General features: G+C 34.9%; 1 protein-coding gene across 1 annotated transcript in view; it reads right to left on the bottom strand.

Moving 5' to 3' along the window:
- The window catches only part of LOC136038626 (dipeptidyl peptidase 1-like), a 42,077-nt gene extending 22,852 nt beyond the window's left edge, over positions 1–19,225 (bottom strand). Inside the window, exons 1-3 of the mRNA XM_065721862.1 lie at positions 19,012–19,225; positions 10,439–10,596; positions 8,861–8,998 (exon numbers count right to left, since the gene is read on the bottom strand). Coding sequence (XP_065577934.1) covers positions 8,861–8,998; positions 10,439–10,596; positions 19,012–19,180 — 465 coding nt within the window. The 5' untranslated portion in view covers positions 19,181–19,225. The remainder of the gene's footprint in view (positions 1–8,860; positions 8,999–10,438; positions 10,597–19,011) is intronic.
- Between the last annotated feature and the right edge of the window lie 4,892 nt (positions 19,226–24,117).

Below are 24,117 nucleotides of genomic sequence, written 5' to 3'. Positions count from 1 at the left end.
TTCAAAAGTAAAATTTGACGATATATGTCAAATATATGACGATGTATGTCATGTCAAAATTTCCGTGAGGTTCAAGGAATAGACTGCCACCCGATAGCCCGATTAAACACACCACTAATTACAATTTTCAAGTATCTTCTAGGCTGTTCAGTTGTGTATTCTCTTCTAAAACCGAATGTGTTTGAGAGGATACCAAACTACCAACTAAATGGTAACAAAACCGGAAGTTTATACATTTTCAGAAACTCTAGACATAATTTTGAAGTAACAAAATTGGTCAATGATTTCCAGTATCAGGGGGATACTACCTTTATAAACCTGCTTTTTTCTGCAATCTTCAAACATGATGGAAAAGAGTCTTCATGAATTACAGGATGTATTCACCTTATAGGTAGAGAGTAAAACCCTGTGAAACCCATCTAGTTGGCGAATTTAAATAAGGATGTGTTGTAGATAAATAAAAATCATCAAACACGACAAACTGACAATTCAGTTTGACGCGACAGACTTCCTAAGCCAATTTTTACACCATACGTAATCAAAGTCAGTTACTAAAACTTGATAAACCATCGGAAAATTCCAATAAATTGTTGAGATATTCCATTAAAACATCAAAAATTCTTATAAAATCCTGAAGCTAGACTACCCCTTCCCAAGGTCTCCTTCTCTCTTCAGTGAAGAATTAGACGCCTCCAATTTCAACTGTAATATTAATAGAAGCCCATCTACAACAAGCAAGCACACATTTAACACAAGAAGATTTGTTTTCACAGTCAACAAAACAATAAAAATTTGTTTTAAGCAAAAAGACAATGATAACAATACTTTTTGCTTTCCTCCATTTTTATAATTATTTTTATAGTAATTTAAACCTAATGCTTTATTTATGGTCAGTGTTAGATATCCCTATTCAGCACCATAGGTTAAATAAAGCAGATACTGGCATCCAAGGAAACCCATGAGCTCCTATATTTTTTGCTTTACACGTATTTGGTAAATAGTGTGTATCTCTCAAGGCCATATCCAGGGAGGTGGGGCATTTGCCCCCCCCCCGAAATGTTCGTCCGACCCGTAAAAAAGGAACAAAATGAATAATAACTAATTTTCGATCCGTTTTTTCAGTTTTTGTATCCTCCCCCCTCCGAAAAAATCCTGGATACATTCTTGGTATTTCTATATTGAAATATATTATTTATATTTACTCCGTGGTTGCAGCGATGGCTGCAACCACGGAGACGATCATAATTACGAACATAATCGTAAAAGACGATCATAATTACGAACATAAGACGATAAAAGACGAACAATTATATAAACAATGTTAAGTGAAATCTTTGATTGCAGAGACACATTATGCAAAACTAATCTTATCGAAAATTAAAAGTAGAGCTCTTTTTGTTACATAAAAGAACAAGTTTTTTCAACTGAAAGTAAGGAGCAACATTAAAACTTAATACAAACAGAAATTATTACGTGTACGAGGGGGGTCGCCCCCCAAGTCGATACCTCGCTCTTTACACGAAAGTTTGAACTTTGTCCCAGTTCTCTAAGAACGACTCCTGAATCACAAAGCTTTTTTAAAAGTACTAAAAAAACTTTAGTTTAAAGAGCCATGTATTGACGAGGGGGCGAACCCCCTCACACATAAATAATATCTGTTTGTTTTAAGTTTTAGTGTTGCTCCTTACTTTCAGCTGAAAAACTTGTTGTTTTTATGGCACTTGGTATTAACCAAGTGACATATAGCAGTCGCCAATTCTGTCGGTCTGTCGGTCTGTCTGTCGGTCCCGGTTTTGCTACTTTAGGCACTTCCAGGTAAGCTAGGACGATGAAATTTGGCAAGCGTATCAGGGACCGGACCAGATTAAATTAGAAATAGTCATTTTTCCGATTTGACCATCTGGGGGGGAGTGGGGGCCCGGTTAATTCGCAAAAAATAGAAAAAATTAAGTATTTTTAACTTATCAGCGGGTGATTGGATCTTAATGAAATTTGATGTTTGGAATTATATTGTGTCTCAGAGCTCTTATTTTAAATCCCGACCGGATCTGATGACATTGGGGGGAGTTGGAGGGGGAAAACCTAAAGTCCCGGTTTTGCTACTTTAGGCACTTCCAGGTAAGCTAGGACGATGAAATTTGGCAAGCGTATCAGGGTCCGGACCAGATTAAATTAGAAATAGTCGTTTTCCCAATTTGATCATCTGGGGGGGGGGGGAGTAGGGGCCGGTTAATTTGGAAAAAATAGAAAAAATGAAGTATTTTTAACTTATGAGCGGGTGATTGGATCTTAATGAAATTCGATGTTTGGAATGATATTGTGTCTCAGAGCTCTTATTTTAAATCCTGACTGGGTCTGATGACATTGGGGGGAGTTGGAGGGGGGAAACCTAAAATCTTGGAAAACACTTAAGAGTAGAGGGATCGAGATGAAACTTGATGGGAAAAATAAGCGCAAGTCCCAGATACATGATTGACATAATCGGAACTGATTTGCTCTCTTTGGGGTAGTTGGGGGGGGGGAGTAATTCTTAAAAATTAGAAAAATGAGGTATATTCAACTTACGAACGGGTGATCGGATCTCAATGAAATTTGATATTTAGAAGGATATCGTGGCTCAGAGTTCTTATTTTATACCCGACCAGATCTGGTGACATTGGGGGGGGGAGTTGGGAGGGAGAAACCTAAAAATTGGAAAACACTTAGAGTGGAGGGATCGGGATGAAACTTGGTGGAAAAAAAACACGAGTCCTAGATACATGATTGACATAACCACAACGGATCCGCTCTCTTTGGGGTAGTTGGGGGGGGGGTTAATTCTGAAAAATTAGAAAAAATGAGGTATTTTTAACTTACGAACGGGTGATTGGATCTCCATGAAATTTGATTTTTAGAAGGATATCGTGTCTCAAAGCTCTTATTTTAAATCCTGACTGGATCTGGTGACATTGGGGGAAGTTTGGGGTGAGGAGACCTAAAATGATGGGAAACGCTTAGATTGGAGGGATTGGGATGAAACTTGGTTGGAAAAATAAGCAGAAGTCTTGCATACGTGATATACATAATTAGAACGGATCCACTCAATTGCGGGGGGGGGGGGGTAATTCTGAAAAATAAGAAAAATGACGTATTTTTAACTTACGAAGGAGTGATCGGATCTTCATGAAACTTCATATTTAGAAGGACCTCATAACTCCGATATCTTATTTTAAATCTCAACCGGATCAAACGTAATTGGGGGGGGGGGCAGTTGGGGGGACCGGAAATCTTAGAAAATACTTAAAGCAGTGAGATCAGGATGAAACTGGATGGGAAGAATAGAAACCTGTCTAAGATACGTGACTGACATAACTGGACCGGATCAGCTCTCTTTGGTGGAATTGGGGGGGGGGTAATTTTGAAAATTGAGGTATTTGTAACTTACGAAAGGGTGGCCAGATCTTAATGAAATTTGATATTTGGAAGGATCTTGTGCTTTAAAGTTCTAATTTCAAATTCCGACCAGATCCTGTGACATTCGGGGGAGTTGGAGGGGGGTACCGGAATTCTTGGAAAATATGAAAATTGGAGTATTTATATCTTACGAATAGGTGATCGGATCGTAATGAAATTTGATTTTTAGAAGGAATTCATGTCTCAGAGCTCTTATTTCAAATCCCGACCAGATCTTTTGACATTGTGGGGATTTGGAGGGGGAAATCTTGGAAAAACACTTGGAGTGTAGGAATCGGGATGAAGCTTGGTGGATAGAATAAACATATGTCCTTGATACGTGATTGACAGAATCGTACTGGATTCGCTCTCTTTGGGGGAGTTGGGGGGAGGGGTTCAGTGATTTGGCGAGTTCGGTGCTTCTGGACGTGCTAGGGCGATGAAAATTGGTAGGCGTGTCAGGGAGCTGCACAATTTGACTTGATAAAGTCGTTTTCCCAGATTCGACCATCTGGGGGGCAAAAGGGAGAGGAAAAATTAGAAAAAATTAGGTATTTATAACTTACGAGTGGGTGATAGGATCTTAATGAATTTTGATATTTAGAAGGACTTTGTGACTCAGAGCTTTTATTTTAAATCTTGACCGGTATTAAGCCTCTTATTTTCCTTTTTAAATCAATCTATTGATTCATAGAATTTTGTTAGAGCTCATACCATATGATCTCTTGGCTCTTAGCTCTTCTCGCCTCGTCACAAGTGCCATATGAGCTCTTAGCTCTTGTTTTTAATTTCTGATCGTTTTTTAAATAATGCCAGGAAATCTGGCTACATCTCCACGGTAGTATCCCTGTATATCCTTCCCATGGATTATTCTCTAGACAATTCAATCCTGGTGAAAATTAAGCCCGGATAATTATCCTTAACATCTCCACGCGTAAAATTGAGTCACCAAAGAGAAAGCAAGACACAAGACGAATTTTGTCTTTCGAGGAATTCTGGCAAATTTCCCCAGCGTTAAGTTTTCCCAAAAAAATCACTCCCTGGAAAGTTCCCTTCCCATGGAAAATTCCCACTATCAAAATATTCGTCCCTCCCCCATTCACCCGAAAAATGTAAGCGTACTTCCCAATAACAAATACTATACGTAAACAAAGGTAAAATTTCGTAAATTAAAGACGTTTCCCCAGGGGCTGTTTGGGGTCATGATATCTCCAAAGGCATAGTTATTTGGCCCAACTATACTACTACTACTATTACTATTAACTCACCGCAGCACTAAGCCGCCCGAGGCCAGCACAGCTACGCACACTCCTCCTCCTCCAGCCTAATCTATTCAAGGCCTCCCTCTTTGCCAGGAAGTTCCCATTTCCTTTAAATTTTTATTTATGACATCCTCCCAAACCAGACGAGAACGACCTGCTTTCCGTGTAGCCCCAGACGGTTGGCCAGAAAGGACAATCTTCGGCAATCTTTAATCCTTCATCCGAAGAACGTGGCCTAGCCATCTCCACCTTTTTTCATTATAGCCATAGAAAGCGGAATTGAACTATATCTTTCGTACAACCTACTGTTTGAAATACGGTCAGTCAGCCGGGTACCCAGAACAATCCGTAGGCAATTTCTCTGGAAATCATCTAGTAAATTTTCGTCTGCTTTTCGGAGCACCCATGCTTCAGAGCCATATTTGACCCCTGTCATCACTGTAGCTTCCAATATTCTAATCTTGGTTTGCAGACTTATCTTCCTATTCTTCCAAACTTTTTTTAACTGTGAAAAAGCACCCTGAGCCTTAGCTATTCTACTTTTAACATCATCACTGCTCCCGCCGTCTTTACTAATAATACTACCAAGGTAAGTGTAGCTGCCCACTTGATCAATCTTTTCCGTTACCCAACGTCACCTATTCATCCTCACTTATTCCTAGCCTTAGTGACTTAGTCTTCTTAAAATTAATTTTCAATCCTATCCTAGTACTCTGAACTCGCAAAATCTCTAAAAATTCATTCATTTCGCTCACACTTTCATCTAATATGCTTAAACCATCAGCATAATTTAAGTCCAGGAGCGTTTTTCCTCCCAATTTTAATCCGTGGTCTCCAATTGCCTTTCCTGTGCTCTTTAAGACGATGTCCATCAAAATGTTCCATATAAAGGGGGATAGAACACAACCCTGCTTAACTCCTGATTTAATACAGAACCAGTTGCTAGCCTCATTTCCTACCTTAAACACAGCAGTATTATTCTCGTACATAGGACAAATCACTTTAATGTATTTTTCTGATATACCATATAAGGACAAGACCTTCGCTAACGCTCTTCTATCAAGAGAATCGAAAGCTTGCTCATAATCGATAAAACTGAGGATCAAAGATGTTTGACGACGAAGGGACTTCTCAATTATTAACCTAAGAGTGAAAACTCGGTCGACACATCCTCTACCTTTTCTAAAACCGCACTGTTCTTCCCTTAAAACTTTGTCTACAGCATCTATCAGTCTAAGAAGTATCATATTACTAAGTAATTTGTTACCTACAGAGACCAGACTAATTCCTCGATAGTTTCGACACTCACTCTTGTCACCTTTCTTATACAGTGGTTTAATTAAAGCTTTCCTAAAATCATTAGGTACTTCCCCTTTTTCAGAAATCATATTCATAATCTTCAGTAGCTTATTTCTAACCTCAGAGCCACTTTATTTAAGAAACTCATTTATTACACTATCAGCACCTGGACCCTTATTATTTTTTAATCCTTTTAGTACTCTCGCTAATTCTTCCTCACAAAATAAGTCTTCCTTCACATCCAAGGTATCACAAACTTTTTCATTTTCATCTATATCTTTTCCTGCAACTATGATAAACAAAATGGCTATCCCAAAATTTTGATGGGACAATTCTGAGAGTAAGAAGCGTGGGAGGTGGCCTAGTTGCCCTCCAGTTTTTTTTATTACTTAAGACGGGTACTAGAACATTTAATTTCTGTTTGAATGAGCCCTCTCTCGATATTGTATGACCACTAAGTCGATACGGTCAAGCAAAAAAAAAAAATAAATAAATAAAATAAACACGCATCCAGTTCTTCTGGCAAAAAAATACAAAAGTCCATATTCTTGTAGATAGGAGCTTAAAACCGTCCTGTGGTGGCGCAGTGGATTTGACCTTAGCTTGGTAATACGGGACCCAGAGATCGAATCACGCTGCAGTAATGCACTGCAGGGCCGACGCAGGGACCTTAGTAGTCAAGAAGCGTCGTTAATTCTTAAATAAATAATAAGGAGCTTAAAACCTCTACAGAAGGGTTCTCTGATAAGTTTAATCTGATGGCGTGATTTTCCATAAGATTATATAACGTTTAGGGGTGTTTCCCCCTTTTTTCGAAAAATAAGGCGAGTTTTCTCTGGCTCGTAACCTTTAATGGGTAAAACTAAACTTAATAAAACTTACATATTTAAAATCAGAATGAACATGCGGTTTTGTTATATATTTACTGTTATCAAAATTCCCCTTTTTAAAGTAGCCTATCGGTTACTATTGAGCCGGGTCGCTACTTATTTACAGTTCTTTACCACGAACTGTTTGAAAAGTAACTACAACCAGCTGACCATAAGCCACATTCACAGATTACCCGACATAAAAGGCTGATATTCAAGTCAACCAATAAAAAACTGAACAAATCTTATTACACGAATATTTTAATAGCCTATCAGTTAAGGAAACATTAATACGAAAAGTAATTTGGTAGCAGATATTGAAATAAAACAGGAAATACGTAAGAAGGAGAATACTAGAGGGATCAGGAGCCGACCTTTCCCCCTTCAAAAACTATAATGAACAGATATACAGGGAGAGGAAAACATACAATTGCAAAGGAAATGAGGGTTTTTCTGTATCTTTCAATGAGGATGTGAATCAATGAACAGAGAGTCCTTTGAAGAGGATAAGCGACAAAGGTAAGATTCAACTGGGTCGTGAAGATCAGGGAAAACGGATTGAATATAAAACTTAATCACGGCAAACTTGACAAAGGGCAGTTCTATTAATATTAAATTTAGAGAGGTGTTCAAAGAAGCCTTTCCCTCCCGAAACTTCCTAGTAAGTTTGTGGAAAATTTCTGCATATTTGGAAAAAAGAAACCTTAAAGCAAGGTTTTCACAGGAGTCTAGTTTCGCCACTATAGCGGAATTTCATGTCGTCAGTGAAAAAAACGTCTTTCTGTTGGCAATTATTCGATTCACTTGTGTTTCGGACAAGAGTTTAAAGAAATCGGTTTTCATCTGTAACAATCTCGTTTGAAGTAGGCAATATATATAAACATCCTGTTTAAACAAATATTACTTAATGCACAATACCAATGGAATTTACTACTGGTATTCTTTTTAGATATGTATTTCAATGAAGTCCAAACTTTCTAGGAAGATTTTTTTAGAAAACTTCACTTTCAATCTCCATTAGAATTCACACAACGTGACGTCGCTCGACTCTAAAGAAAATTGTCACTTCCCAAATTTGCTACTTTCTGTCTGAACGTATCCTAATGCCAACTTTCAAGTCAAGAGAAAAGAAAATAAAACACAATAAATTAAATGTCTGTCGTTATATCTTATCGGAAATTATTGCTTGACAATTGAAATACCAGCTAATATGAAAAACATTAAAACAATAAATATCTTTAGCATGCGTGAGTTTATGCACACCTATACAACAATCTAATTTATCAGCATTCTCGGGTCTAATGAGCTAAATAAAAATTATAAGGATCCCCATTTACATTTGTAGAAGAACATTTTCTAATTCTCCCAGTGGTATACTTAATATTTCGTCTTTTTTAAAATTTTATCCTCCATTTTGAATTAAAATCAAGTCGTTGTGGGCATCAAGCCATGGTTAATTGTAGAAAAAACCAAGACAGATAGTCCGAGTGAGTGGGAGGCAAATCTGGTATAAGCCCTTTTTAGGATTGTATAAAAATGATGTCAGTTCATCTGTTGATAGATAAGTCTATCTATCATCCGTCCGAGCGTCATTCCTAGGGCAGAACTAGAACAAGAGCAATAACAAGGATAGGTCTCAGAGTCTATCTAAGTAAAATTTGAACTCTACAAAAATGTTGCAGAATGGGCGGAACTCAAAACGTGTCGCATACAGGGAGATTGTTATCACCATTGTATTGTACAACTTTATCCATTGGTTTGTTGCAGGAAAGCAATTTGCCAGTTGGTTCAAAGACTAATAATCTAGCTATAGTAAACAATTGTAAATTTCTTCGATATCTGTGTTTGCATTTCAACAAATACGAGATCAATAACCTAACAAAAAAATTGCAAAGCCTCAAACTGAAAATCTACTTTACCAGCATTGTAGAGCTTTTACTTTTTGAGTAGAACTATAACTACTCTACTAAGTTCTTAACTTATGTTTAAATCTCTTACTGCGTGTTCTTTAACAGACACTTTAAATGGTATTTCTTCAGCCTTCTTTCCATAGTAGCAACCCCAATTACGGACAGTCACATCATGAGACCAACCATTCATTGTCTCAGCACAATAGCTAATGATTTCTTCTCGACTCTAAAAACAAAACAAAAAATGAACCAATTGACTGCAGAGTTATCAATATTCTCATCCATTTTTAAAGCCTAAACTTTTCAAAGCCAATTTTTTGGATAAAAAGAAAAATTGCAAATTAAAAGCTTAAAACGAGCAGAAGGTCTGGAATTAGCTTATATAAGATGTCAAACCTGTAACGTGCAGATGTAAATCATAAATGAAGAAATAAATACTAAAACGAGTCTCAATTAAAATGAACAATGAAGCTAAAATTATAAAAAAACATAAATTAACACAAATAATGTTAGTGTCGTCATACGCCAAGTTCCCAAAAAAAGGCTAGCATGTCATTTGTGATTTACTCAAAACTATATAGAGTTGTTTGATTGTTTTTTGTTTTGTTTTTTCTTACAGGCTCCGCGGCTCCATCACAGGTGATAATATGCAGCTAGTCCTGATAATTACCTCATTTTCCAACTTGAGGTATTTGTTATACCTTCTCTTGAACGCGTCAAGGAAAGGATTTTCCTGGATTACCTCTGCCAGTAAGCTATTCCATGTAGTGACCAATCATTGGACGAATACATTCCTGAACCCACCACAAAAATTTACCAATCCATCAGAAAACTGTTCATTCATGATTACATGAATGAACAGTCAGGATAACATTCCTTACGCATAAAATTACAGGCAAGCTATATTCCATTGCAAGAGTAATTCAACACTTCAGCAGTTGAAACAGCAAAAAAGTTATTTGTTGATCATACACAGAAGTGAAATTGATGTTAAATGGCATTTATAGGAAAAACCATTTAATCTTTTTTGAAAAAAAATTAATTCCTAGAAGATTTCTGAAGAAGAGAGTGCCCACCCCCACCCCCCCCCTCTTCTGTGAACAAACACAATAATAAGACCCATAAAGGCTGAGTGTCAAAATGACTTGAATCAGAGAATGTTTAAAATCAAGATTAGAGCCATATTTTCTACTAAATTCAAATTTAAAAAAAAAATAGTGTTTGTCAAGGACGGTAATATAAATTCTTAGAACATAAATTGATAAATAGACTTTTAATGGTGTTCCTTTGTTTTTTTTTCTTCTTCATTATTTTTTTTTTTTTTTTTAATTTCTCAAACTCTAAATATTGAACTCTCATACAAGAAACTGGTTTGTAAAATTTAAATTTTTTCATTTAATAAAAGTTGGGAACTAAGATTTATGCTTGTTTATATTGAATGCCTTCCAAGGAATACAATCAAACATATATAGATCCAGTCTAGATATTTATGAAGGGTAGAAAATATGAAAGATAAGAGGGACTTTACACAGAAAAAAGAGTGTTGGCTAAAATACCCGAACCTTTATGCATTTTCATGTATGCACTACAAGTGTTTCAAGGTGATAGGGTGTTAACAGGATCCTCCTATCCCTCCCTGTTTATGGGGAAGCAAAATTACACTCACCTCCTTGTACTTCGAAAAAGCAAAATAAACTCTTCCATTGACAGTGACTTCAAACCCCTGATTGTAAATCAAAGTCCAATGCCCTTTGTTTCCAAATTGATCAACAGCAATATTAGGTTCCATCAGTTCAATCTTGGCTTTGTGAATAACTGGCATTCCTAAAAAAAACGACAAGGTAAAGGTTTAAGTTATTGATATACAATTATTGCTAAAACTTATGTCAAAAATTTATCAGACGTGTGGTAGAAAACAGTGACTGGGTGTATGAAATAGAAAGTGTTCTAAGGCCAGGAAGTTTTCTTCAGAGAAAAAAATGTTCTTGGAAGCTTAAAGATATATTCAAGGACTTTGTTTGTTTACTTTATTCAATTTATAAGATGTATTTTGCTATCTATTCATTTAAAATATTTACCGACTTTAAACAATAGCAATATAGTTGGTATTAAATGTGGTTCATGACTCAGTTGTTAATCTTTGGATAGTGGCAGAAAATCTGTAAATGTATATCAAGAAACTGTATCATCTAATTTCAATAAATCTGAGAAGTTTATTGCTTCTGGTGCTTTAATTTAAATCTATTTAATTCAAGTTCCACTCCCAAATCATAACTGCAGATCAAATTGACCCATCCCAGGTCATTAGTTAGATTCTTTAGGTTATTTTGCAAAAAGTGATGCAATGAAGAATGGTGTGAAAATTTAGTTATGAGATTATTCAATATTTATGACTCTAGAAGCATGCTGCAAGGCTGCAGGCTGCAGCCTACAAGGCTGCAGGTCTCATAACCCTTTTCTCATTTATTTTTTATTTAGAACTTACAAGTGTATATTTTCCTAGTTATTATAAATCAGTTTAGTCACAGGATAGTTTGCCATGATTTATAATCTTGAAAGGAAAACTAGTAAAATCTGTGTTATCTCTTTGTTATCAATTTGTTGTCACTGGGAGATTTTTATGCTGATCACCTGAATACATGCCTTTGGTTTGATATGGTTTTTGGTACTCGTCATTTATTGGAAACAAATTTAAGAATTACACTTAGGTTAAAACTCACAAAACCAGTTTCATAGCAACAAAAACAAGTGATGAATAATTAATGCATTGGACTTGTATAATTTGTGCTATGGCCTATCTTTGCTCACTAGGATGGGTTAGCTTTCCAAGATTTTGTTTCCAAAATATTATATTATCATTATATTTTGTAATTTCACTTTTTGGGTGTGTTTTCAATAACTAATAAGTACCTGGTTTTTGAGTCTTTGTCAGTATTTTGTCTAATGGATAAAAATTGTGGGCTTACAAATCCACCATTCGGGGAGCCGCACTAATACAAATAGCATATATTGTTCTCTTAATATATCTGCCTTGAATTTTTATTTCATGAATCTGGGAGAGATATAGACCATCCCCCTATTTCGTTTGGTACTTCTTGCCAAATACATTACATGTGAATTCTAGATGATTTACCAAACAAAATTGGAACAAGCAGGCACTATACCTTGTCACATATCACTGAACAAACTAAAGCAATCTTTAACAGCTTTACAAACAATGGGGTGATAAGCATATAGACCAAAAGATGCGTTGGGGACATTAAGCTCAGAAAAATACTGGTTAAATAGCAGGGGGTGAGTATTGCCCCTTGAGCTAAACCGCTTGTTAATGGCTGGTCAGTATCTTTGCAATCATTTATTTGGACCTGGAACAAACGACCTGCTAAGTAATTGTTGAAGAAATTAATAAAACTATCAGGAAAACTAAGATTGTGTTGAAAAAGTCTTAAGTGGAAACATTTCAAAAAGCATATGACCAGTATAATACCACAACTAATATGATTCCTTTGTTAGCTTAATCAAAAAACTTTTTCTATAAAGAAGTTTTTTTAAAGAAAACTAAACAAGCTACATGAAACCAAAGACAATACGAAATAAAGTAAACAAAATAATTCAAGCTTAAAAACAAACAAAAATCAACATCAATGAAAAAATAAGGCCTAAAACGAACAGAAAATACCACAAACAAATATAGGATGAATACCCCTGAGCCTTCCAGAGGCAAAAGAATCATCTCCAGTCTACTGAAAACAATTTTATTTCAAAGAGCATGTTTATTTGTCAACACATCAAAAATATTAAGAAAAAAATTGCCATGATTACAGAGAGTACTAAAATGATCTTTTTGGGGGTTGACTGACTGTTTATTATATAATGATATTCATTCGTAGAAGATTTGGCAGTTTTGGATTTGTTAACATTACAAAAGAGACAATATAATTTATGTTTTCAGTAAAGCATAAATGAAGCAAATTTTTTTAAGGGCTTATGGGTGATAGCCTTATTCTTGCTTGTTTTACGTCTGATTCAGGCACTGATAAGGACTAAATAAAAAAAAAAAACAAGCTTTTCAACTGACAGTAAGGAGCAACATTAAAACTTAAAAACGAACAGAAATTACTCCATATATGAAAAGGGTTGTTCCTTCCTCAACGCCCCACTCTTTATGCTAAACTTTAAACTTTAACTCTTTCTTGAAACTCTCCTTTTTAAAACAAATATAAAAACTTTAGCGTAAAGAGCGGGGCGTTGAGGAAGGAACAACCCTTTTCATATACAGAGTAATTTCTGTTTGTTTTTAGTTTTAATGTTGCTCCTTACTTTCAGTAAAAAAAAACTTCTTTTTTTATTTAGTTTCTGAACGTTTTTGAATTAATATATTGTTTTTATCTTGGCTTTCCACAGATGAATAATTAAAACAAAATTGGCGCATTATTTTTTTTTAAAAAAGGGTGGGCAAGGAGGCCTAGTTGCCCTCTAATTTTTTGGCTACTTAAAAAGGCAACTAGAATTTTTTGTTTTTTACAAACGTTTTATTAGTAATATCAATACATAACTTATGAATTAACTTGCATAACGAACTTCTATATTCGTATATTTTTATTACGTATATGAGGGGGTTCACCCCCTCGTCAACACCTTGCTCTTTACACTAAAACTTAAATTTTGTCACAATGCTTTAAGAATGACCAATGAATCACAAAGGCCATAGAATAAATAGTTGAAATTACCAAAAACACTTTGGCATAAAGAGCGAGATATTTAGGAGGAGATGAACCTCCTCATATGCGTAATAATTTCTGTTCATTTTAAGTTTTAATGCTGCTCCTTACTTTCAGTTGAAAAAACTTCATATTTATTTTTTCATTGTTTTTTCTAATAGAGATAAAAATCTTACACCTCCTTCAAGGAAATTCTCTTCCCCAATGATAAATTCTCCATGGAAAGATCCTCTCACATAACCCCCTTCCCTCATCCCCATCCCAAACCAAAAATTCCCCAGAAAATGACTATACACTTTCCATTAGCCATTACTATATGTAAACAATGCCAAAGTTTGTAACTTGCAGCCCCTTCCCTGGGGACTGTGGGGAGTAAGCTGTCTTGAAAAACATAGTTATTAGGTTTTTTGAATATACTGAACCAAATACCTATCTTAAAATTTTGATCAAGTGACTTTGGGGAAAAAATAACCATGGGAGAGGGCCTAGGTGCCCTCCAATTTTTTTGGTCACTTAAAAAGAGCACTAGAACTTTTCATTTCAGTTAGAATGAGCCCTCTCACAACATTCTAGGACCACTGGGTCAATAAGATCACCCCTGAGAAAAAACAACAACAAAAAATCAACAAATAAAAATGCACCCATAATCAGTTTTCTGGCAAAAAATACAGAAGTCCACATTTTTGTAAATAGAAGCTTGAAACTCCTACAGTAGGGTTCTCTGATATGCAGAATGTGATTTTGTGATTTTCGTTGGGATTCTATGACTGTTAGGGAGTGTTTCCCCGTACTTTCCAAAATAGGGCCAATTTTCACAGGCTCGTAAATTTTGATGGGTACAACTAAATTTGATGAAACTTATATACTTGAAATCAGCACAAAAATCTGATTCTTTTGATGTATCTGTTAGTATCAAATCCAGTTTTTGATAGTTTTGGTTCTTATTGAGCCGGGTTGCTCCTTACTACAGTTCATTACCACAAACTGTTTGATTTCTGGCTGTAATAACTTTTAATCAAGGATGTCAAGGAGAAAAAAAAGTTTGAAGAGAAATGTGGTTACATTGATTTTATATATTTTTTCAAGTTATCTACATAAATGTCAGATAATGAAGACATCTCAAGTGAGCTTTGAGGTTTTAGAACCAAGGGAACTGGAGCCAGAAACAAATCTGGTTGCATTGATTTTTCTTTGAACAGTTTTTCGAAGTTTTTGGATTAATTTTGATTCATATTTAATTGAAAATATTTTTTTCTTGGTTTATAAGACGAATATTTGTGAGGTATTATTTAGTTCTTCTGTTTAGATTTTAAGAAGCAACAAAGTTCCATCAGAGTTTTACGATAGAACTTTAGACAGATGGACAGAGGGGGGGGGGAATTATTCAACTAAAGCGATTGAAAATTTACATAATGTGTAGCCTACTCTAGGGCTAAAGCCACCCTGACCCTAATCCTATTACAACCTTAAAAATAGACAAATACTGAGTGGTCATTTTGTTATAGGAATTTTTTTGTATTATATTTTGTTCAACTGCTTTTAGTTTACATAAATGCACAAATGAGTTAAAATGGGTTCTGATTTGTTGTTTAAAAAATAAAACAGGAGTCTTCATTGTCTGGCATTTCAGCAGATCAAATAATAAAAAAAGAAATTCTAAAATAAATGCAATTACATTCCTCTTCAAACATTTTTTCTCCTTGACAAGCTCCTTGATTAAAAGTTAAAACAGCCAGAAAACACTATCAATGATTAAATTAGACAAAAACCAAACAAGAATTATCACAAGCAAGAAGAAGACTAACACCCATACGCCCTAAAAAAAACAATGCTTCATTTATGCTTTACTGAAAACATAATATGTTTTCTCTTTTGTAATGTTAACAAATCCAAAACTGTCAAATCTTCTAGGAACGAATATCACTCTGTAATAAACAGTCAGTCAACTTCTATTACACTTTTTCAGTGGTCTTGATAACCCTGACAATTTTCTCTTTTTTTTCAGATGTTTTAACACATAAACATGCTCTTTGAAATAAAAATTGTTTTCAGTAGAGTATAAATGATGCTTTGGCCTCTGGAAGTGTTCTACACTTGTTTATGGTAGTTTCTGTTTATTTCATGTTTCATGATTATGGTGGTTTCTGTTTGTTCTCATTTGTTTATTGATAGTGATTTTTGTTTTTGTTTTTATGTCTGAATCATTATTTGACTTTATTTTGTCCTTCCTTTGGTTTCATGTAGCTTGTTTAGTTTTCTATTAAAAACTTCTTTTAAATTATCTTTCAATTAACCAAACAAAGAAGTCATATCAGTTGTGCTATTTACTGGTTATATACTTGTGGTGATATTTCCACTTCAAGAGACTTACCAACATAGTCTTGATTTTCCCAATACTTTTAGCAATTTCTTTGTCAATTATTGTGTAGATATATTGTTCCAGGTCCAGATAAATTATTAGAAAGATGCTGGCCAGTCTGTAACAAGATGTTTACCTCAAGGGGAAATACTTAGACCCCTGCTATTTAACCTGTATGTTTTTGAGCTTAGACTTCTCAATACATCTTTTGGTCTATATGCTTATGACCTCATTATCTTTAAGGCTGGTAAAGATCATAGTAGTGTGCTCAGTGATGTCTGACAAGATAAAGTGCCTACTTATCCCAATTTTGTCTGGTTACCACAAGCAAGAACAAGACTAGGTTAGGTCTTGTGAGGCCAACACAGTACATATATGAGGTATCTGGCAACAGAGAAGTACCCAAACAAAAAAGGAAAATGGTCTATGACTCTCAGTTTCATAAAATAAACATTCAATAAAGATAAATTAAGAGAGCAAAGAATGTGAACCATATTAGTGGTGCTACAGGATTACTGTAGGCCATGCTTTCTTGAATAATTTTCAACAATAATATTTTGGTGAATTATACACTCAATAACCTACAAAGATAAATTTGCAAACTGAGAAGATAACAGTTTAATATAGAGCTATAAAGTATCACTGCATTATCATAATAAAAAAAAACCCATCTTATTAGGGCTATATATGGGACCATAAATAGGGACACAGCTTGGGTTTTGAGTTTGGCTGGAGGGGGTTATAAAAAATGTGTCAACAAAATCATACAGCATGCTGATAAAAGCTGACATATAAACTAAATTAAAACAAAATATAAGTTAAAATCTAAGATGTCAGTACTGCATACTGACACCTTGAAACTTTAAGGGTGAAAACCCATTGAAATAGCATGCAAAGAGGAGGCATGTAGTATGGTTTAAAACTTCTGGTCAGAAAAGATTTGGCCCATTGAGCCCTCAGAACGTAATTTTCCCAGAAGCAATTATTGAATTGTGAAAACCAAAAAAAGGCATCAAAGGAGCTTGAAATTACTCACAAAATGACATCAGTTTTGTTGTGATGTCATTTGCAAGGGGTTTCTGACTCTTCTTAAAAATTCCTAGTAGGCCTAATTTGTTTTCAAATAAAAGTTTTACCATAAAGAATAATGAAAATAATAATTACCATTTTATAATCAGCTATAACTAACAAGTTTTTCTCACATTTGTAACATCCTCCTGCTTGCTATGTTGTGCATATGCTTTAGCTTATGTTTTGCTATGCTATGCTTGTGCTTATATTATGCTTTACTCGGCAGATTGTTATAACCCCCAATCCAGTCAAATGGATTGGCAGAGAAAGCCATTGGGATAGCAAAAAACATGATAAAGAAGACCTGATTTTGCAGAAGCAAAATGAGCAATGCCCTTCTTGAGTACAGAAATACCCCAGTAGATGGAATGGCATCTCCTGGCCAGCTATTAATGAGTAGGAACTTGCAATCAACAATACCCTGTACCCTTGAGCATCTCACTCCCAAAATAGTTCCCAAATGTGAATTTGTTGAAAGTCGCCTGGAGTGCCAACTAAGGCAGCAAAAGTACTACAATCATCACTCAAAGGACCTTCAATAACTGAAACAAGGGCAATCTGTGGAAGCACAGATCCAAGGAAAATCTTGGGAACCAGCTGTTGTGTTGCACAAACACAAACTGCCAAGATTGTACATCATGCAAACTCAAGATATGAAAACATATCATTGAAACCAAAAATACCTGAGAATATCCCCAGATCTAGAACAATATCAGCATACCAACTGAAATGGGGTACTGCAGTTGAGTTCCACATCATCTCCAAATGCATTCTCAACCCCGTCAAAAAGCCCACCCCCAACTGTCCTTATTCAAGCCCCAGGGTCAAGCCCAAAAGTCAGTAGCCACATTCAGGATGAAGTACCACCACCTGCCATGACACATCTTGAGAGAATAATCAAACCTCCAAAAAAACTTAATTAATAAGTTGTCATTGTTGTTGTTTTTATTTCCTTTCTTTTCCCTTTTTGGGGAAGAAAGGGTGGATACACGTAAATGGAAGATTTTGGTTAAGTTTTGTTGTCATGTTAGAGTGTCCAGAAGAAAGGAGATGTAACATCCTCCTGCTTGCTATGTTGTGCATATGCTTTAGCTTATGTTTTGCTATGCTATGCTTGTGCTTATATTATGCTTTACTTGGCAGATTGTTGTAACCTGGGTTTCTAATATACTGCTTAACAATGGACAAGACGGAAATTTCTACACATTAGACAGTTTTTTAGAAACACTTCTTAACTTCTTGTCACCATGGGCTGTTTTGAGCCCTTATAGTTCCTTTAAGGTTTCAAAAAGAAATTGGCCTAGAAGCAATTGAATTTGGAAACAGTTTAAAAAGGCATCAAATGGTGTAATCAATATCTTACTAAGTTCTATAAATAGGCTAGGCCTAGGCTTTAAGTCTACTAACTTATTAAGGCTATTTTACAAGGTTTCACTTTTACAATATAAGAAGGATAAAAGTTCATCAAAAGTCAATGCCATTGAGGGTGATAAGTAGTGAAGGTAAATGTTTGGTTTTGTCACAAGCTGTCTAAAGTGCATATTACTGCATATAGCAAGATTCTGATGATTGCTAATTATTTCTTGACCATTATTAGAGAAGTGTAGCCCATCCTTTTTTAGCTTTTTAAAACCCTCTCCAATGAGACTAAAATTGTTTAAAGTGGGCTTGCTTACACAAAACATTATCTATAATGTTAGCAGAGCATGGTCTGTATTCTATATTTATTCAACAAAGAGTAATATAAAAAAGAGAAAAACACATCAAACAAGGTTTATTAAATAGGCCTAAATATAGAAAACAGACCTTGCCCCACTGCCTGCAGGGCTCATGGACTAATATGCTTTGCTTTATAGATAATTTTACCTGTAAGCAAGCCCACTTTATGCATTTTTAGTTTGCCCATGGAGGAGGAGAATCAACCAGAAATAGATGTGCTCCAAGAATTAACATTTCTAAGTACTAGGCCTATAGCATATAAACTATGCTACTGTGCAGCATAGTTTCCATTGTATACAGCTTGTGACAAAACTAAACATTTACTGCAGGCTGGTGAATATGGGTGCTTAAATTAGCCTATAAGCTTACTTTGCCCAAACTCTTTGCAATCAATAGTTCCATCATGAATCCTTGCACTTTCGTAGAAAATCCAGCTGCCTTTTATTTCTTCGTAGGTACAATTAACAGGAGTGTCTGACAAAGTTCTGCAAATACAAGTAACGAAATAAATAATAACAGCCAAATAGCGTTCTTCCATTTTAAATATTTTGCCGGATTTATTTTTCTTCTGATTCTTCCTACTTCCCCCCTGAAGTGTATGTTTCTTTTTTTTCATAATTTAGTTGAGCGAATATGAGCGTGTCCGAAAGCTCAAGTATGCAGAATTAATTTCGCATCCGTCTGGAATTCTTCAAAGAATTCTCAGTTCGGACTAGAATTTTATCTGTAATTATCGCAGGGTTATGACGTCAAAAACCCCACGAAAAAATTCTCGAAATTGCAGCATTTATCTGAGGTTTTTCAGAAGAAACCAAAGAAAGATAGTGGCGATCCATATCTAAAGCATAAGGAAGACCAGAGCATAAGGAAGAAAGGTCTGTTTCCAGAGAGATTTCAAATTCCAGAAATGTGTGATAAAAAAAAACTTCCAATGTAAGTGGCTAAGAATATCTAAGTTTAAAAAAAAATCATTTTTGATCAGCAGCTTTTAGATGATTATCATTAAGGATGTAGATCTTCACCTTGCTCAGTGATCATAGAGCTTTAATTGTATGATAACTGTTAAATACAATGACCATTGACTTCTTGTTCTGTTATTCTTGAAGCAAAAAAATTAAGCTGTTTTAAACAAAGAGAAAACACAAAATTTGTCATGCTCTACTAAAAGATTATCTCTAAGCAGAGTGATAGCTGATCAGTAGTTTTTTGATAGTTGTTTAATAGAGTGATTGTTAATATTCTAGTTGAGTGACTTCTTGTTATCTCAGAAAGGGGTAAGGTTACAAAAATGAAATTTTCAGGGGTGGATCTACAGTTTAAAGTATATCCTGGGAAGGAATTCTAGAGTACCCACCTCAACTCCTTCTCCCTCTAGAGAGCCCCAAAATTTGCCTACATGACACCTTTGACAAGTTTAATAGGTTTGTCAAAATTGAAAATTTGACAAAACAACATTTTATCTTAAGTTTTAGTTATCAGCTGCTTTTTCTCTGCCTTTAGTTCTGAAAATGCAATTCCTGTTATGAGTAGAATTCTGATCCATATCAATGTTTTTTTTTCAAAATTTAGGAAATGTATTGGCATATCTTTAAAACCCTATAAATTTTGATTGAGCAAAGTTGTGAAGCTGAAAACAATTTTGTTGTTCTTCATTCAACAGAAGATCTATTTTGCAAAATTTCACTTTTATAACACATATTTTGAAAGTCATCAAAGGTCAGGGCCCTCTAGAGGGAGAAGGAGTAGAGGTAGGTACCTCAAAGTACCTTCCCAGGACATACTTTAGCCTGTAGATGCATCCCTGAAAGTTTCATTTTCCTAACATAACCCCTTTCTGAGTTAGCAAGAAGTCAATCAACTAGAATTTTACCAAATGATTTTCTTTCAAATAAAATTGATCTACCCAAAATAGGGTGATAATCCTGTCTTCAAGCAATCATCACATTAAAGTTGCAAACCCATTGTTAACATCACAATGCAAATAAGCTGAAATAGCAGTATAATTGACTAAGTATCAGTGCAGGATTAGCATTTTAACCATGGTCTGGCTCCTTTAGAATTATGTTTGAGTAACTTGATGTGAGCTACCTCTTCTAATCAGTATAGGGCTTTAAAATAATTTCCCAGGGATCAAAAATATGGTAGCTTTTCCTTTAACTACATATCTTTAACTATATTGTGTATCAGACACACATTTATTTTTAAGCTTTTTGATCTAAAGGATTGTTTTTTTTAAACTTGGTCAACTATCAGAGACAGCACCTTACTTATTCTTGAAATTATACTAAACAAATCTGATAAATTCTAGTAGGATCCAATTTGGTGATATTTTGCTATGTACATTTATTCTATCTTTCATTTAAATTTGATACTCCTTTCACTAACTTCAGCAAATCAACAAAAAATTCTACTTTTTGTGTATAGAACCTCCTCTTCTTCCCTGTTTGACCCAAGGTCAATGAAAAAAAAACTTTAAAAGCCTTAGCCTTTTTGACATAGGGTCATAGTCTCAGAATCTCAATCAAACAGATGGATGGACAAATAGATATTGCAATGTCTGTGTTATCTATAGTTAACACATTTGATCCCAGAAAAGATTCAACAAATTTTATCATTGTCACATCAAATTTAGCATGCTGATGAACCTGATATTTGCTTTGTAGTGTACTTTTTCAAACACTGTTTATCAAAAATAAAAAGCCTTTTATTTTTGCTGTTTATGATTTTACAGAATGTTATATTTGAGTGTGGGAGTGTGCTAGGATTAACAATGCTTATGACAGCAAAGGTCCTTCCATTTGTGGCTCCACAGAGTATTGAATCTCCGAACCTGAACTCCTGAGTCAACTGTCATATTTGAGATATGTGAAAAAATGTATTTAATTTTTTTTTGGCTCCTAAAGGTGTGGTTGAAAATAGTCAGAGCTTTGGGGTGTGAATCCCCTTATTTATCCTGTTGGAAGGAGGCTAGTACTGTACTTGTAATTTTCATAGTTTCTTGTTAATCTTATAATCTGAATTTTCTGGTTTCTTTACCACTTCAATGGTATTCTATGAACCTGTTCTTGTTCTTTGTAATATGCCTTTACCATATTTGGGATATACCTGTAGGCTTCTCTTTTATACTCTACAACAGCATCCTTATTTGGATCAGGTTGCATGTAGCTTTTTCTAAATGTTGTCAAGTCTCTTAAGTCACTTATACCTGATGCTTTCCCTACTTTTTTTAGTTGGTCAAAAAAGTCCAAAGAAAGTTCCCATTGATAAGAGCCCAAAAGTGAGATTGAATTTGGCAAAGCTTGGAGGTTTGCCCCTTCAGTCTGTTGAAAGAAAACAGATTCTTAATTGAAGCTTTGTTCATTTCAATCTTAAGAGTGACCTACATTTGTGACAATTCATTAAAGGGTTGTAAAGTGATACTTTTATTTATTCATTTGTCTTGTTTGAATTCTAAATGATTGTTTTTTAATCTTCAAATTGATATACATTCCTTACAAATTAATTAGTTGCACCACAGTTCCATTTGCAAGTTTTGAACTACTTTGTAACCCTTGGTCTCAAAATTGCATATAAATTTATTGAAGCTAGGGAACATAGAACTTCTGTCTGTTTGAAGAAAATGGATGGATGTAAGTTGGTTTAATTACACTTAAGTCCTAGGGCCATTGCAATTAAAACAAAACAACAAAGGTTAACTATAACAACAAAGGTTTAGGATCTACCACCTTATCTCGCTGGCAAATGTGATTTAAGGTAATTTTAAGGTAAAAAAATACTTGACATTACATAAGTATAGCAGTCACAAAGAAAAACCATTCACAAAATTTTACTTTTGTGCTCAGTTGCCAACCTGAACAATTGCCCTAAATTTTTCATGACCCACATCTCTCATGACCCACACTCTTGTCTATAAATCAACAATTCATTGAAAAGGAACAACTACCCTACTGGTATTTCTTCATTTGTACTTATGTTTGATATGTTTAAAAGAAAGCTTGTATGGCTAAGTCAGTAGGCCAGTAAAGGACCAGGTGGTCCTTTAGCCTGGAAGTACAATAGGAAGCTAGGGGCCAGCCATCCTATGCTTTTGGATGCCCTTTCTGCTCTGCATTTCTTTAGGTAACCTTTTAAAGTTGGGCCAATTCTAGCTGAGCTAACAGAGTCACATCACTGATCCATGTCACAAAACCAAATAAACTGGTAATGCCAATAATTAAACCTGTGCCCTTTGGACAAAGGATTCTCAAGCTAGAGAGCAAGCCACATAGGAAGGAACACAAATGTGACCACAGAAAATTGTTTGAAAAAAGAAAATATTGAAAAAAAAACTCAAGTCATAGTTGCTGCCCATAAACAATATGCATTTTATTTAGACAAATTAAATTTAAGACAGGTATCAACAAAACTCCATCAGGAATTGTATTTACTTAAGATACAATAAGCAATATGAAAGCTTAGTTTTGTGATAATCTAGTCTTGAAATAATACAATATAAGAAAAATTATATTTTCTATTTTTTTTTTCACAAGCTCATTTGAGACTGCAATATGCCCATGGTGCACTTATAATCTCTAAAATGCTTTAAACAGAAGGAATTGTAAAGATGATTGTTCTGATCAGTAAGAAAAATATTAACATAGCTCTCTAAACTTGGCACATTTTAAGCATTCTATTTGTTTTCCACAAGCTCATTTGAGACTGCAATATGCCCATGGTGCACTTATAATCTTTCTAAAATGCTTTAAACAGAAGGAATTGTAAAGACAATTGTTCTGATCTGCAAGAAAAATATTAACATAACTCTAAACTTGGCACTTTTTAGCAAAGCAAATGTAAAACAAAAGAATTCAGCTAAAAGGTGGTAAAATATATGACAAAGCTAATTGGTCTAAATAATCAAGGCTTATGAACACAACTGCCTTCTAATCTCAATTCTTTGTGTTTCTGATTCTTAGCAGGAGCTTGGTAATGGAAAATATCAGTTCTATTAGCCTACTAGATATGGTCTAGATGGTTCTGGAGAAATTTACATTTTATTTTCTCTAGAGATATATTTAATGCATAAGTGGATATGCACTATGTTACAAATCTAATGATCACCCAATTTGTATGACCACTAGATTTCAAGGGCCAGAGAAAATTCAATCCTTGAATCTAGTGATGACCTTTGATCTTGATTGCCATCATAAGAAAGTCATGGGCCTTACTTATTATTAGGCATAGGCCTACCAAAGACTATGGTGAATGCTAGATATACCCAGTGTCTGACCTAAGCTATCCAAAATCAAAGTCTTGACAATTGTGCATGCATTATCTGTAAGAGAAAAAATTGCTCCTCCATCAGACAGAGCAAAAGAATGTACAGTACTTTAATTTGCAGTAGTAGCAAAGTGATCAGGAGCTACATGGAAACTGTTTTCAATCTGATGGTTGATTTCTGTTTCTTCCCCTACTACTGAAGTTGCTGTTGAGTAG

The sequence above is a fragment of the Artemia franciscana genome, chromosome 18 (assembly GCF_032884065.1).
Source record: "Artemia franciscana chromosome 18, ASM3288406v1, whole genome shotgun sequence".
Taxonomy (NCBI): domain Eukaryota; kingdom Metazoa; phylum Arthropoda; class Branchiopoda; order Anostraca; family Artemiidae; genus Artemia; species Artemia franciscana.
This window is presented reverse-complemented; position numbering and strand designations above follow the sequence as displayed.